Source organism: Lethenteron reissneri, chromosome 48 (assembly GCF_015708825.2).
Source record: "Lethenteron reissneri isolate LAM-NWPU_2019-01 chromosome 48, ASM1570882v1, whole genome shotgun sequence".
NCBI classification, from domain to species: domain Eukaryota; kingdom Metazoa; phylum Chordata; class Hyperoartia; order Petromyzontiformes; family Petromyzontidae; genus Lethenteron; species Lethenteron reissneri.
In genome coordinates this window covers 6329420-6344419 of record NC_083826.1, presented here as the reverse complement: position 1 = coordinate 6344419, position 15000 = coordinate 6329420, and the positions used below count along the sequence as shown (strand labels likewise).

Sequence of the window (15000 nt, the reverse complement as noted above, 5' to 3'; positions counted from 1 at the left end):
AATACATGACCCCCCCTCCCCCCCCCAGTGATCGACAGCCCCAAGGATCTCAAGGTGGATGACGTGAAGGACACCACGGCGCAGCTGTCCTGGACCTCTCCGTCCGCCTTGGTGGACGGCCTCGTGCTCACCTACGGCCCGACCAGACCAGGCGCTCGCAAGACGGAGGTGCCGCTGCAGCCCACGGTGACGGACCACGCGCTGCAGGGCCTGCGCCCGGGCGTGCATTACACCGTCACCCTGCACTCCGTTCGCGGCCCCCAGATGAGCGACAAGCAGATCCAGAGCTTCGTCACCGGTGAGCGGCGGTCGGGACGCGGCGCTCGCGTTGAACGGTTGTTGACGTGCTCGGTTTGTGCCACGTGTTGTTGAGCGGGGTTGTGCATCGTTTTCGTTTCGCTCCCACGTGCTGGGAGCTTCTTCGGGGACTGAAGAATGCAGTGCCTGAAACGGTGCATTTCTCTCTTTCTTTTTGTTGCAATTAATTTTACGGAGATTTGCGTGCCGATGACGCAGCCTAAAATATATGTACGTAGAACTTCTTTCGCACCGTGCCTAGCCAACCGTGCTGACCGGAAGTGCGGGCAATGTAATTATGGAAATAACATTCGTCTGGGTTTGTGGCTCTTGAATGTCAATGGCCTGCTGTGAAGTTTGGTCTAAAAAAATGGCCAGTTAACAGAGTATTCTTGCAATCGAGCTAGACTGTCAGTGAAATAAATCGACGAGTGAATGTAGGATAAGTTTGTCGTCAGGTAATGTGGATACTATTAGATTGTTTGGGGGATGGTGGGGGGGGGGGTAATCTGTCTCTATAAAGAGGTTCGGTTGTCAACTGTGCAGCAGCTCTGCTCTGACAAAAGGATCAGATGTTGAGTTTTGGTAGCATCGGCAGAACTGACCACGATACTTCTTGATATTGATTTTTGCCTTGCAAACGTTTTGTTATTATAGCGTGCAGTATACTCGTTCTTAAATAGTTTACCTAGCAGGTGTTGCCAAGTCTGAGAGAGAGTTAACCGAACTCAGTTGAGTGTACATTTGTCTGACGTACAATGCAGTGCAGGGAAGGCTAAAATGTGGTAGCATGTGTGTTCTTAAACCGTCAAATGCATGGTAAGATGCCCAATCACAATGTTGTGGTGACCACTCATCCATAAAAGCTCACACTGCACCGATGCAGTACGACACACAACCCTATTGCCTGTGCCACCTGTCCCACTCTCCACATCTGAACACACAAATTATGGTTGATGGGAGTTTGTGACTGCCCACTCAGCAAAAGTGGACATGTCATCAACTGCGGTGGCTCGGAAACGCTATTTGTGGGCACACTGCACCGTGTCAGTTTGCACCTACAGCAACGAATACAAAGTAAAGGAAACGAAGAAGAGATCGAGCTTGCATGAAAATGATGTGATGAAATGGTGTTTCGCTGAGTGTGCATTCAACGGAGGATGATTTCATCGAAAAAAAAACGACATTTGTATGGATGGAATGGCCATTTTTTGAAACATTATTAATGTTTAATTGTTTTTTTTAATGAAAATACTGACGCTCGTCTCTAAACTTGTCCTATTTGACCAAAGGGTACCAAACAACCGATTTGGATACAAAAGAATATCTCCCAGAGAGGCCGGTGATAACTCCCACTGCAAGTCCAGTTGATTCGCTGAAAGAGCTGCAGATTTACGACGTCAAGCCGCACAGCATGACGGTTTCGTGGGCGACCATGCCCGACATCTACAACCACTTTGTCGTGCAATACAAACCGTACGGAAGCACCGAACTGCCCTCGGAATATTCCGTGCGCGGCAATGTGACAACCATTGCCCTCAAAGAGCTCCGCGAAAACACAGAGTATGAGATCTCTCTTGTGGCGTCGAGGGGACGGAAGGTTTACAAGCCTCTGAAGGCCAGGGTGACCACAGGTATGAATGGCCTTGCTGGAATATTCCATCCCATCTGCAAATTTGTACTAACGCCATTTCCATTTGCTTCACAGGAAACATTCCAAGGGTTAACGCTTGCATATATATACAATACCTTGACATCTTTTTCCATTCCTTTTCAGGGAATATTAACTGAAAAAAAACATCCATCGCTGCACCATCTCTCTGCTTTCATGACTTGCGTGGCAGTATATCTTTGCTGGAGGTATCAGCAGTATTTGCTTGCAGATAAGCTTCACGTTTTCCATAACCACTTTCGGTAATTCATTCCTATCGCACACACCTTTGCACCATTAATACAATTGTCTTCAAAATTATTGTCAAAAAAACTTCGTACGAATATAAAACAGTGGCATGGCTACACATTAACATCACCAAAAATATGTTACGGCGAGACATAATTTATTTCTAACATGTTTTGTACATTTTGTTGTAAAATCGTATTTGTCAAGTATTATTTAATTTAAACGTGAAAAGTGAATGCGTGGTAAGTCAATGTTCTATAAGTGATGAAAACTAACCGTTCAATGTTTTTTGGTAGAAAAAGAATTGAAACCCATTGCTGAGACCACAACAGAGTCACCCGTTGATAAGGAACTCTATACCACTGGGATGTGGATGGCAAGAGAAGTTTCAGTGATATCAATACTTGGGGTTCCAACTGATTCAGCAGTTGAATTGCACATAACTAGCATCACATCTGAGAGCATGAAGGTGTCGTGGGTGGTAGATCCAAAAGTCTTTGAGCGCTTCATTGTGCAATACAAGCCAGCTGACAGTTCTGAGAAACCACTCGAAAAAACATTACCTGGCAAAGTTTCTACAGTTGATCTTACAGACTTGAGCGATGATACTGAATATATCATTAAGCTCATTGGTTTCAGACGAGGAAAGCCCTCCAAGCCACTGGTGGCTCAAGTTAAAACAGGTACATTGTTAAAATATCTTAACATTTTTGTTACCTTGCTACAATATACCATACAATTGGATTGTAACGGAGAGAGTAACATTTAAACTTGTTTTCATTTACTTTGCAGAGGCCAAATACATATCAACTCCTCCACCTGCAGTTGTTGATGAATCTGCAACACCGACAGTAGTTGGGTTACTTGACGCCACCACACGTGCACACCAAAAGGAAGTTTCAGTACAGTCACCATATGGGTCGCCTACAGATTCAGCCGATGAATTGCATATAACAGATATTACCCCATACAGCATGAAGGTTTCGTGGGTCGTAGATCCAAAGGTCTTTGAGCGGTTCATCGTGCGCTACAAGCCCGCGGACAGTTCTGAGACGCCACTCGAAAAAACATTGCCTGGCGAAGTTTCCACAATTGACCTGACAGACTTGAAGGAAGATACCACGTATATTGTTGAGCTGGTCGGTTACAGACGAGGAAAGCCTTCTAAGCCACTGGTGGCACAAGTTAGAACAGGTAATTTTTCAACATTTTTATCTATGTACTTTCCATGAACAGTTCACTTATTAAATCTTGACTTAAAGCTTTCGTGACTGCAGGAATTCATATTCTTTGGGTATTTCAGTAAAGTCACGTGGATAGGTTCAAAGAAAATAACAAAAAACTACGACGTTTCGATCACAACACAAGTGGTCGTCATCTTGTGTTGCGATCGAAACGTCGTAGTTTTATGTTATTTTCTTTGAACCTATCTGCGTGACTTTACCGAAAGACCCAATCAATGTTTAACTTATTCTCAGTGCCATATTTAAAATAATACGTTAAACGTGTAACACTCTTTTACCCTTGCATACCTTACAGGGACAGATCTCTTACCTGAAGCAACGACTATTGGCACAACAGTCACTGCTCAATTTCTTGATACCACCACTCAGCTGGCCGTGCACGAAATGTTTGTGCCGTCACCCTTTGGAGCGCCAACTGACGCAGCCGAGGAGATGCGCATTACGGACATTGCCTGTGATAGCATGAGGGTGTCATGGGTGGTAGATCCCCGAGTGTTTACTCGTTTCATTGTGCGATACAATCCCGCTGACCTTCGTGACAAGCCCGTCGACAAATCGTTGCCTGGACATGCATCTACGGTTGAACTCACGGATCTAAGAGAAAACACAGAATATGTCGTTGCACTTCTCGGCTTCAGACGAGGAAAGCAATCTAACCCACTTACAGCGAGGGTCACAACAGGTATCTAAATATATATATTTCGCGTCTATTTGCCATTGTTGCTTATTGTAAAAAATACGTAGCTTTATACAAAAAGTAGTTGCGTTGTGTGCCGATCTATCATATTGCTGTGGATGTACTGGGTTCACTCATTTCCTACTCTGCCCCCCCACATCTCATGTCAGAATCAAAATCTGTATTTATACTGGAGGAATCCGATGAGCCATGAAGCTCTTTTCATTGCCACCACCAGGAAGACATTTCTTCAGCTCATTTCATGTTGCTCCCTTTCTATCTAGATCAACAATTCCCACGCCAGCCCTCTCCCACACGCATGTTAAACAAACGAAGGCCAGACATGATACATGACAATAGACACTCATGATGCAGGACATTGTCCAGAGTACCCAGGGAATATCACAATACCGTTATGCAAATCTACACCTCTCACAAGTTCTGTGTGAGACCTTTATAATATCACTACACAATAATGTAAATACCATACATCCCCATATTCTGTTGTTACACAGCTACTACACTACGTTTACAATGTACACATTCTAATGCCACATGAACCATGTGCCAATTACGAAACGCACATGATACTTTGTGCTGCAAACCTTCACTATTCACTAAACAATCTCTTTGACATTCAGTGCACAAACCTCAAACTAAAATCACGTGACTTTCACTCAAGCTACACAAGTTATTCTAACACGACACTAATTCAAAATCAGAATCTTTATACTGCAGGAATCGGACGAGCTATAAAGCTCTTTTTCACAGATATCCAGTAGGGGCAGGTTCAGGAAGTTACAGCAACAAACATTACAAAACACGATATGAGTGTATTGTATAGAAAATGTAAGAAAATTACTAAAAACAATTATTATTATCTTCTTTGTCAGACGCGACCTGGCCACAAATCATTGCTCACTGAAGTGGCTTATGACGTGGAAATATTATAGCAGCCAAATAATCTAAATAAACATAGAGAATTCATCTTCTTGGTTCTTTCGGTAAAGTCACGTAGAAGGGAAGTAATAAAATAATAAAAATAAGAGAGAATTATTATATTATTTTATTATGTTTTATTTTCATTATTTTATTACTTCCCTTCTACGTGACTTTACCGAAAGAACCAAGAAGATGAATCCATGCAGTCACGAAAGCTTTAAATCGAAACATAGAGAATGTTTTTAAATTATAATTCGTGAACACATCCAAGGGCTGAGTCTCTTGGCCATGTCCTAATTTCGCCTCACCCTCCCCCGCCTTCTCCTCATTACACCATCATTAACATCCTACTTGGTAAGTCACGTCCAGCTGTTCCACTTTGGCCACCGATACACCACCAATACCAGGCCATTCGACCACTAAGTGATGGTGACGTCACCACGGCACTTGAGCCAGGCCAGATGCCCTCTCCCGTCAAATTCCAGCAAACGGTTGGCGGTTCCGTCCCGAGGCGCCGCTTTCGGCATCATCCACCATCCCGCATGCCACGTGTCGCTACGCCCTGTTTTGACACCTCACGCCAATCCCATCATTGTCGGCATCGTCACAGTCAATGTTATCACCTCCGCGAGCCCACAATCACGGTGTCATACTGCCTCCCTGTCCTTACCACTTGATATATGTAGTTTTTTTTTATTTCCTACAGAGTGCAAACAGAAGGTGATTACATTGCCTCCAAAGGTTTTACCGGAAGAAGTATCTGGCACAACGGGTTTATACGAGTTGCCCGCTTCCATCACGCAGCTACGTCCAAGTGTAGTTTCCATCGAGTCGACCGAAGGCGTTCCCGTTGTTTCGGCCAATGAGTTGCACATAACGGAAATTGCACCCAATAGCGTCAAGGTCTCGTGGGTGGTTGATCCGAACGTATTTGACCATTTCATTGTGCAGTACACGCCTACTGCCAGTACTGAGAAACCATTGGAGAAAAGATTACCCGGTCAAGTCTCCATGGTAGATCTGCTAGACTTGACTGAAAATACAGAATACACCATTAAGCTGATCGGTTACAGGCGGAAAACGCCCTCCAAACCTTTGATGGCGCTGGTGACAACAGGTATTTGTTTTATTACTTTTACAATGCTAAAGATAAACAACACAAATTTACATGAATATAATTCTGATGCCATCATTGTATGCATTAACTAATCAACATGACTTATCTTTTGCAGACATAAAAGTGGTGACGTTAATGCCAGATGTGTTAATCGAGCAAATACCAGGCACAACAGCTGGATACATATTACCTGAGACCACCAAATATGTCCCTTCAAAGGAAGTTTCAGTTCGGTCAGAATACGGAGCTCCCACTGATTCAGCCGATGAATTGCACATAACGGAAATCACATCAGACAGTATGAAAGTATCTTGGGTGGTAAATACAGAAACATTCGACCACTTCATTGTTCAATTCAAACCCAGTGACAGTCTGGAAAAGCCATTCGATAAAACGATACCCGGTCAAGTTTTTACGGTAGATCTGGTGGACCTTAATGAAGATACAGAATATGTCATTATACTCCTCGGATCGAGAGGTGGGAAATTATCAAGGCCACTTGTGGCTCAAGCTAAAACAGGTATTTGTTACATCACTTGTTCTTTTAAAGAGCTTGTTGTATATGAAATGTATGAATACAATTGACATTATCTCAATCCAGTAGAGGAATACTATGCATGTGTCATTTTCATTCTTGGTTTAAACAAGTCTCAACTGTGTCGGCATGATAGAATTGTAATATGAATTATAGACAAGGTATTACTTGATTCAACCAAACAGATTAGACGTAATTTCCTCGAAATTGTATTGAATCTGGACACGAAATTTGCATGTACCAAGTGCACCTCGTGTAATACTTTTGTGAAGGATGTGATCCCTGACATGCAATACCCCGGTTTCTACAAACTAAGCTGTGTCTGCGGCAGTAGTTACATTGGGGAAACTTAGCGACATGTTTCGGACCGTGTTCGTGAACATAAGGCAGATCTGAAACACGGTAGGACCAATACCTCGGCCGTGGCTGATCATTGTTTCAACGCTGTGGGCACACACGAAATTGATTTTTCCTAGACGAAGGTACTCTGCAAACCCACTGGCTTTCAGCAAAGATTGGTTCATGAAGCCATCCAGATATATAAACACAAACACAATTTCGACCGAGAAGAAGATAAATACAAACTGAGCAATCATTGGAAGGACGTTATTAACCAGTTTAAGTCATAACTGGCTGTGATGTTTACATCCTACCTGCCGATGTTAGCAGATATTTTCGACTCTCTTGAGTTACATTACCAGGTTAAATGTCTTTACATTAACAGGCTAAATGTCTCACTAACACAGCCACCGTTGCTCGTTTTCCTCGATGTGGCGGTGGCTCTCGTTTTTTCTTACATTGGCATGCAAATATCTCACAATACAATGGCCACCTCTACAGCTTTGTCGTCGTAGAGGTAGCTCAGCTCTCCGATCTTACATTTGCATGCAAATTTCATCTCTAGCCCCGCCCACTTCACGTATGACCCTTGGGCTACACCCATCTCAAACCTTCATAACATCCTGCCTCGGCAGCTCTCCCACTATATTTTTTCACCTGATGAAGATTGCTCGTGTTGCGATCGAAACGTCGTGATATTTTTATTTTGTATTATTATTATTTTTCCATCGACGTGGCTTTACCGAAAGACCCAAAGAATAATACATTTGATTTAAAGCTTTCGTGACTGCAGGGATTCATATTCTTGGTTCTTTCGGTGAAGTCACGTAGAAGGGGAATAATAAAATAATAAAAATATAAAACAATAAAATTCTCACGACGTTTCGACTGCAACACAAGCAATCATCATCAGGTGTGAAATCCACAGCAAGAAAAATTTGAATTTTTTTCCAAAAATTAGAATTTTTTTTCAAATGTTTCTTGCTGCGGATTTCTTGTGTTGCAGTCGAAACGTCGTGATAATTTTATCGTTATATATTTTTATTATTTTATTACTTCCCTTCTACGTGACTTTACCGAAAGAACCAAGAATAATAATACCTTTGTTGTTAATGAAACTAATTGGATGTGCAATACAGTTGTTGCCTTTGCAAAATAAAATGCAGAATTTATCCTCGCATCCATACTGCATAACATTATTGAGTTGAAGAAATGTATATAAAAACCCTACATTTAAATAGTCGCATTAATAATTAATTCAGGATGTGTTCGTAACATTATCCATGAAGTTACACGACAACACTTGATAAAAGTTACGTATGTTTCCTGCGTTCATAATTGCATGCGTCATTCATCAGCCCTTGAGAGCGTTTTCTGATTCATAATACTGTATATGTCTTGAAGAGGCCTACCTGGACCAAGTCCCTACACCGTAATTTATGGACCTTAACAATTTTCCCGGGTTATACCATGAAGCTAATTGGTTACATGATGTAAAAAACCATTGACGCCACTGATGGAACAGTTTAAAACGTGGGCATGTTAAACACGTAAATGTATTTTAAAGGAACATGTATTAAACAATACATGTGTAAATATGTTTAATTTATTTAAGACACTTAGCAGAGACCATATAAGACCATCAATAGCTTATCGTGTGAAAAGTTAATTGTTTACAACAAAAGTTTAAGTTTACTTGTATGATACAAACCGATGCACAGTTCTGCGAAAAGATGCAAAGACATGATCTGGCCAAGTGTATACAGCCATAAAGACTTTATTAGTAAAAAGAACATCCAAATCGAGAGTAAATCAAATTGAAACAGGGATCATGTTTTATTTCATAATGCTTAATTTAACTTTGAAATATAACAATGTCTTAATGATCTAAATATAGCAATGTAATATTGATGTTTTGTTAAGAAAAAAACAAAGGATCAACCGGCATTTTTTGTTGTTTACACCAGCAGGAGGTATTGCTGACGTTTCAACAACTAAATTAATTGAGACGACGACGCGTTTACCTGCGAGAGACATTTTGGTGGAATCGCAGAGTGGAGTACCCACCGATTCGGCCGATGAATTGCACATAACTGAAATCACGTCTGAGAGCATGAAGGTGTCGTGGGTGGTAGATCCAAAAGTCTTCGAGCGATTCATTGTGCAATACAAGCCCATTGACAGCCCTGAGAAACCATTAGAAAAAACATTGCCCGGACACATTTCTACAGTTGATTTTACAGGCCTGATCGATAACACTGAATATATTATTAAGATCATTGGTTACAGGCGAGGAAAGCCTTCCAATCCACTGGTGGCTCAAGTTAAAACAGGTAAATATTAATATGTTTTAATATATTTTATTCATTACACAAATATTCCACACGTTTTGAAAGAGAATGTTGTATGCTTACAATTACTTTCATTTACTTTGCAGAGCCCAAACCAAAATCAACTCCTTTACCCACGGCAGTCATTGATGAGGCCATTACACCAACCGTTGTTGAGTTGCCTAGAAGTACCACACATGAACCTGCAAAAGAGGTGTCAGTAACTTCTGTGTCTGGGGTTCCAACTGATTCTGCCAATGAACTTGTGATATCTGACATCACGTCTGAGAGTATGAAGGTGTCGTGGGTGGTAGATCCAAAAGTCTTTGAGCGCTTTGTTGTGCAATACAAGCCTGCTGACAGTTCTGAGAAACCACTCGAAAAAACATTACCTGGCAAAGTTTCTACAGTTGATCTTACAGACTTGAGCGATGATACTGAATATATCATTAAGCTCATTGGTTTCAGACGAGGAAAGCCCTCCAAGCCACTGGTGGCTCAAGTTAAAACAGGTACATCTTCATACGTTTTAATATATTTTCTTCTTTACCTAAACAATCCAGACATTTTGAAAAAGTAAGTCTTCTCCTGACAATTACTTTCATTTACTTTGCAGAGCCTGAACCAAAATCAACTCCTTTACCAACGGCATTCATCGATGAGGCCATTACACCAACCGTTGTTGAGTTGCCTATAAGTACCACACACGAACCTCCAAAGGAGGTGTCAATAACTTCTGAGTCTGGGGTTCCAACTGATTCTGCCAATGAACTTGTGATATCTGACATCACGTCTGAGAGCATGAAGGTGTCGTGGGTGGTTGATCCAAACGTCTTTGAGCGCTTTGTTGTTCAATACAAGCCTGCTGACAGTTCTGAGAAACCACTCGAAAAAACATTACCTGGCAAAGCTTCGACAGTTGATCTTACAGACTTGAGCGATGATACTGAATATATCATTAAGCTCATTGGTTTTAGACGAGGAAAGCCCTCCAAGCCACTGGTGGCTCAAGTTAAAACAGGTACATCTTCATACGTTTTAATCTATTTTCTTCATTTCCTAAACAGTTCATACCTTTTGAAAAAGTGTGTGTTAATCTGACCATTACTTTCATTTCCTCTGCAGAGCCTGAACCAAAATCAACTCCTTTACCAACGGCAGTCATCGATGAGGCCATTACACCAACCGTTGTTGAGTTCCCTGAAACTACCACACACGAACCTTCAAAGGAGGTTTCGGTAACATCTGTGTCTGGGGTTCCAACTGATTCTGCCAATGAACTTGTGATATCTGACATCACGTCTGAGAGCATGAAGGTGTCGTGGGTGGTAGATCCAAATGTCTTTGAACGCTTTGTTGTTCAATACAAGCCTGCTGACAGTTCTGAGAAACCACTCGAAAAAACATTACCTGGCAAAGTTTCTACAGTTGATCTTACAGACTTGAGCGATGATACTGAATATATCATTAAGCTCATTGGTTTCAGACGAGGAAAGCCCTCCAAGCCACTGGTGGCTCAAGCTAAAACAGGTACATCTTCATACGTTTTAATATATTTTCTTCTTTACCTAAACAATCCAGACATTTTGAAAAAGTAAGTCTTATGCTGACAATTACTTTCATTTACTTTGCAGAGCCTGAACCAAAATCAACTCTTTTACCAACGGCATTCATCGATGAGGCCATTACACCAACCGTTGTTGAGTTGCCTATAAGTACCACACACGAACCTTCAAAGGAGGTGTCAATAACTTCTGAGTCTGGGGTTCCAACTGATTCTGCCAATGAACTTGTGATATCTGACATCACGTCTGAGAGCATGAAGGTGTCGTGGGTGGTAGATCCAAATGTCTTTGAGCGCTTTGTTGTTCAATACAAGCCTGCTGACAGTTCTGAGAAACCACTTGAAAAAACATTGCCTGGCAAAGTTTCTACAGTTGATCTTACGGACTTGAGCGATGATACTGAATATATCATTAAGCTCATTGGTTTCAGACGAGGAAAGCCCTCCAAGCCACTGGTGGCTCAAGTTAAAACAGGTACATCTTCATATGCTTTAATATATTTTCATCATTACCTAAACAATCCAGACATTTTGAAAAAGTAAGTCTTATGCTGACAATTACTTTCATTTACTTTGCAGAGCCTGAACCAAAATCAACTCCTTTACCAACGGCATTCATCGATGAGGCCATTACACCAACCGTTGTTGAGTTGCCTATAAGTACCACACACAAACCTTCAAAAGAGGTGTCAATAACTTCTGAGTCTGGGGTTCCAACTGATTCTGCCAATGAACTTGTGATATCTGACATCACGTCTGAGAGCATGAAGGTGTCGTGGGTGGTAGATCCAAATGTCTTTGAACGCTTTGTTGTTCAATACAAGCCTGCTGACAGTTCTGAGAAACCACTCGAAAAAACATTACCTGGCAAAGTTTCTACAGTTGATCTTACAGACTTGAGCGATGATACTGAATATATCATTAAGCTCATTGGTTTCAGACGAGGAAAGCCCTCCAAGCCACTGGTGGCTCAAGCTAAAACAGGTACATCTTCATACGTTTTAATATATTTTCTTCTTTACCTAAACAATCCAGACATTTTGAAAAAGTAAGTCTTATGCTGACAATTACTTTCATTTACTTTGCAGAGCCTGAACCAAAATCAACTCTTTTACCAACGGCAGTCATCGATGAGGCCATTACACCAACCGTTGTTGAGTTGCCTATAAGTACCACACACGAACCTTCAAAGGAGGTGTCAATAACTTCTGAGTCTGGGGTTCCAACTGATTCTGCCAATGAACTTGTGATATCTGACATCACGTCTGAGAGCATGAAGGTGTCGTGGGTGGTAGATCCAAAAGTCTTTGAGCGCTTTGTTGTTCAATACAAGCCTGCTGACAGTTCTGAGAAACCACTTGAAAAAACATTGCCTGGCAAAGTTTCTACAGTTGATCTTACGGACTTGAGCGATGATACTGAATATATCATTAAGCTCATTGGTTTCAGACGAGGAAAGCCCTCCAAGCCACTGGTGGCTCAAGTTAAAACAGGTACATCTTCATATGCTTTAATATATTTTCATCATTACCTAAACAATCCAGACATTTTGAAAAAGTAAGTTTTATGCTGACAATTACTTTCATTTACTTTGCAGAGCCTGAACCAAAATCAACTCCTTTACCAACGGCATTCATCGATGAGGCCATTACACCAACCGTTGTTGAGTTGCCTATAAGTACCACACACAAACCTTCAAAAGAGGTGTCAATAACTTCTGAGTCTGGGGTTCCAACTGATTCTGCCAATGAACTTGTGATATCTGACATCACGTCTGAGAGCATGAAGGTGTCGTGGGTGGTAGATCCAAATGTCTTTGAACGCTTTGTTGTGCAATACAAGCCTGCTGACAGTTCTGAGAAACCACTCGAAAAAACATTACCTGGCAAAGTTTCTACAGTTGATCTTACAGACTTGAGCGATGATACTGAATATATCATTAAGCTCATTGGTTTCAGACGAGGAAAGCCCTCCAAGCCACTGGTGGCTCAAGCTAAAACAGGTACATCTTCATACGTTTTAATATATTTTCTTCTTTACCTAAACAATCCAGACATTTTGAAAAAGTAAGTCTTATGCTGACAATTACTTTCATTTACTTTGCAGAGCCTGAACCAAAATCAACTCCTTTACCAACGGCATTCATCGATGAGGCCATTACACCAACCGTTGTTGAGTTGCCTATAAGTACCACACACGAACCTTCAAAGGAGGTGTCAATAACTTCTGAGTCTGGGGTTCCAACTGATTCTGCCAATGAACTTGTGATATCTGACATCACGTCTGAGAGCATGAAGGTGTCGTGGGTGGTAGATCCAAATGTCTTTGAGCGCTTTGTTGTTCAATACAAGCCTGCTGACAGTTCTGAGAAACCACTCGAAAAAACATTACCTGGCAAAGTTTCTACAGTTGATCTTACAGGACTTGAGCGATGATACTGAATATATCATTAAGCTCATTGGTTTCAGACGAGGAAAGCCCTCCAAGCCACTGGTGGCTCAAGTTAAAACAGGTACATCTTCATATGCTTTAATATATTTTCATCATTACCTAAACAATCCAGACATTTTGAAAAAGTAAGTCTTATGCTGACAATTACTTTCATTTACTTTGCAGAGCCTGAACCAAAATCAACTCCTTTACCAACGGCATTCATCGATGAGGCCATTACACCAACCGTTGTTGAGTTGCCTATAAGTACCACACACGAACCTTCAAAAGAGGTGTCAATAACTTCTGAGTCTGGGGTTCCAACTGATTCTGCCAATGAACTTGTGATATCTGACATCACGTCTGAGAGCATGAAGGTGTCGTGGGTGGTAGATCCAAATGTCTTTGAACGCTTTGTTGTTCAATACAAGCCTGCTGACAGTTCTGAGAAACCACTCGAAAAAACATTACCTGGCAAAGTTTCTACAGTTGATCTTACAGACTTGAGCGATGATACTGAATATATCATTAAGCTCATTGGTTTCAGACGAGGAAAGCCCTCCAAGCCACTGGTGGCTCAAGTTAAAACAGGTACATCTTCATACGTTTTAATATATTTTCTTCTTTACCTAAACAATCCAGACATTTTGAAAAAGTAAGTCTTATGCTGACAATTACTTTCATTTACTTTGCAGAGCCTGAACCAAAATCAACTCCTTTACCAACGGCAGTCATCGATGAGGCCATTACACCAACCGTTGTTGAGTTGCCTATAAGTACCACACACGAACCTTCAAAGGAGGTGTCAATAACTTCTGAGTCTGGGGTTCCAACTGATTCTGCCAATGAACTTGTGATATCTGACATCACGTCTGAGAGCATGAAGGTGTCGTGGGTGGTAGATCCAAATGTCTTTGAGCGCTTTGTTGTTCAATACAAGCCTGCTGACAGTTCTGAGAAACCACTCGAAAAAACATTACCTGGCAAAGTTTCTACAGTTGATCTTACAGGACTTGAGCGATGATACTGAATATATCATTAAGCTCATTGGTTTCAGACGAGGAAAGCCCTCCAAGCCACTGGTGGCTCAAGTTAAAACAGGTACATCTTCATATGCTTTAATATATTTTCATTCATTACCTAAACAATCCAGACATTTTGAAAAAGTAAGTTTATGCTGACAATTACTTTCATTTACTTTGCAGAGCCTGAACCAAAATCAACTCCTTTACCAACGGCATTCATCGATGAGGCCATTACACCAACCGTTGTTGAGTTGCCTATAAGTACCACACACAAACCTTCAAAGGAGGTGTCAATAACTTCTGAGTCTGGGGTTCCAACTGATTCTGCCAATGAACTTGTGATATCTGACATCACGTCTGAGAGCATGAAGGTGTCGTGGGTGGTAGATCCAAATGTCTTTGAACGCTTTGTTGTGCAATACAAGCCTGCTGACAGTTCTGAGAAACCACTCGAAAAAACATTACCTGGCAAAGTTTCTACAGTTGATCTTACAGACTTGAGCGATGATACTGAATATATCATTAAGCTCATTGGTTTCAGACGAGGAAAGCCCTCCAAGCCACTGGTGGCTCAAGCTAAAACAGGTACATCTTCATACGT

General features: G+C 41.5%; 2 protein-coding genes across 3 annotated transcripts in view; both read left to right on the top strand.

The window, feature by feature from the left end:
* LOC133354733 (tenascin-like) overlaps positions 1–15000 on the top strand; it is a 165270-nt gene that overhangs the window by 79579 nt on the left and 70691 nt on the right. For both annotated transcript variants that reach the window (XM_061571798.1, XM_061571795.1), the window contains one exon: positions 29–298. In XM_061571798.1, coding sequence (XP_061427782.1) covers positions 29–298 — 270 coding nt within the window. The remainder of the gene's footprint in view (positions 1–28; positions 299–15000) is intronic.
* On the top strand, positions 5316–7337 carry LOC133354734 (tenascin-X-like). Its single transcript, XM_061571799.1, has 2 exons — positions 5316–6176; positions 6292–7337. The coding sequence occupies exons 1-2, from the start codon at positions 5486–5488 to the stop codon at positions 6759–6761; spliced, it is 1161 nt and encodes a 386-aa protein (XP_061427783.1). The 5' UTR covers positions 5316–5485; the 3' UTR covers positions 6762–7337.

Bases quoted from the DNA above. Each gene is read 5' to 3' on its own strand.
- LOC133354734 (XM_061571799.1), top strand. From the start codon at position 5,486: ATGGTGACGTCACCACGGCACTTGAGCCAGGCCAGATGCCCTCTCCCG. The intron at 6,177-6,291 runs GTATTTGTTTTA...TATCTTTTGCAG, and splicing joins GATGGCGCTGGTGACAACAG to ACATAAAAGTGGTGACGTTA.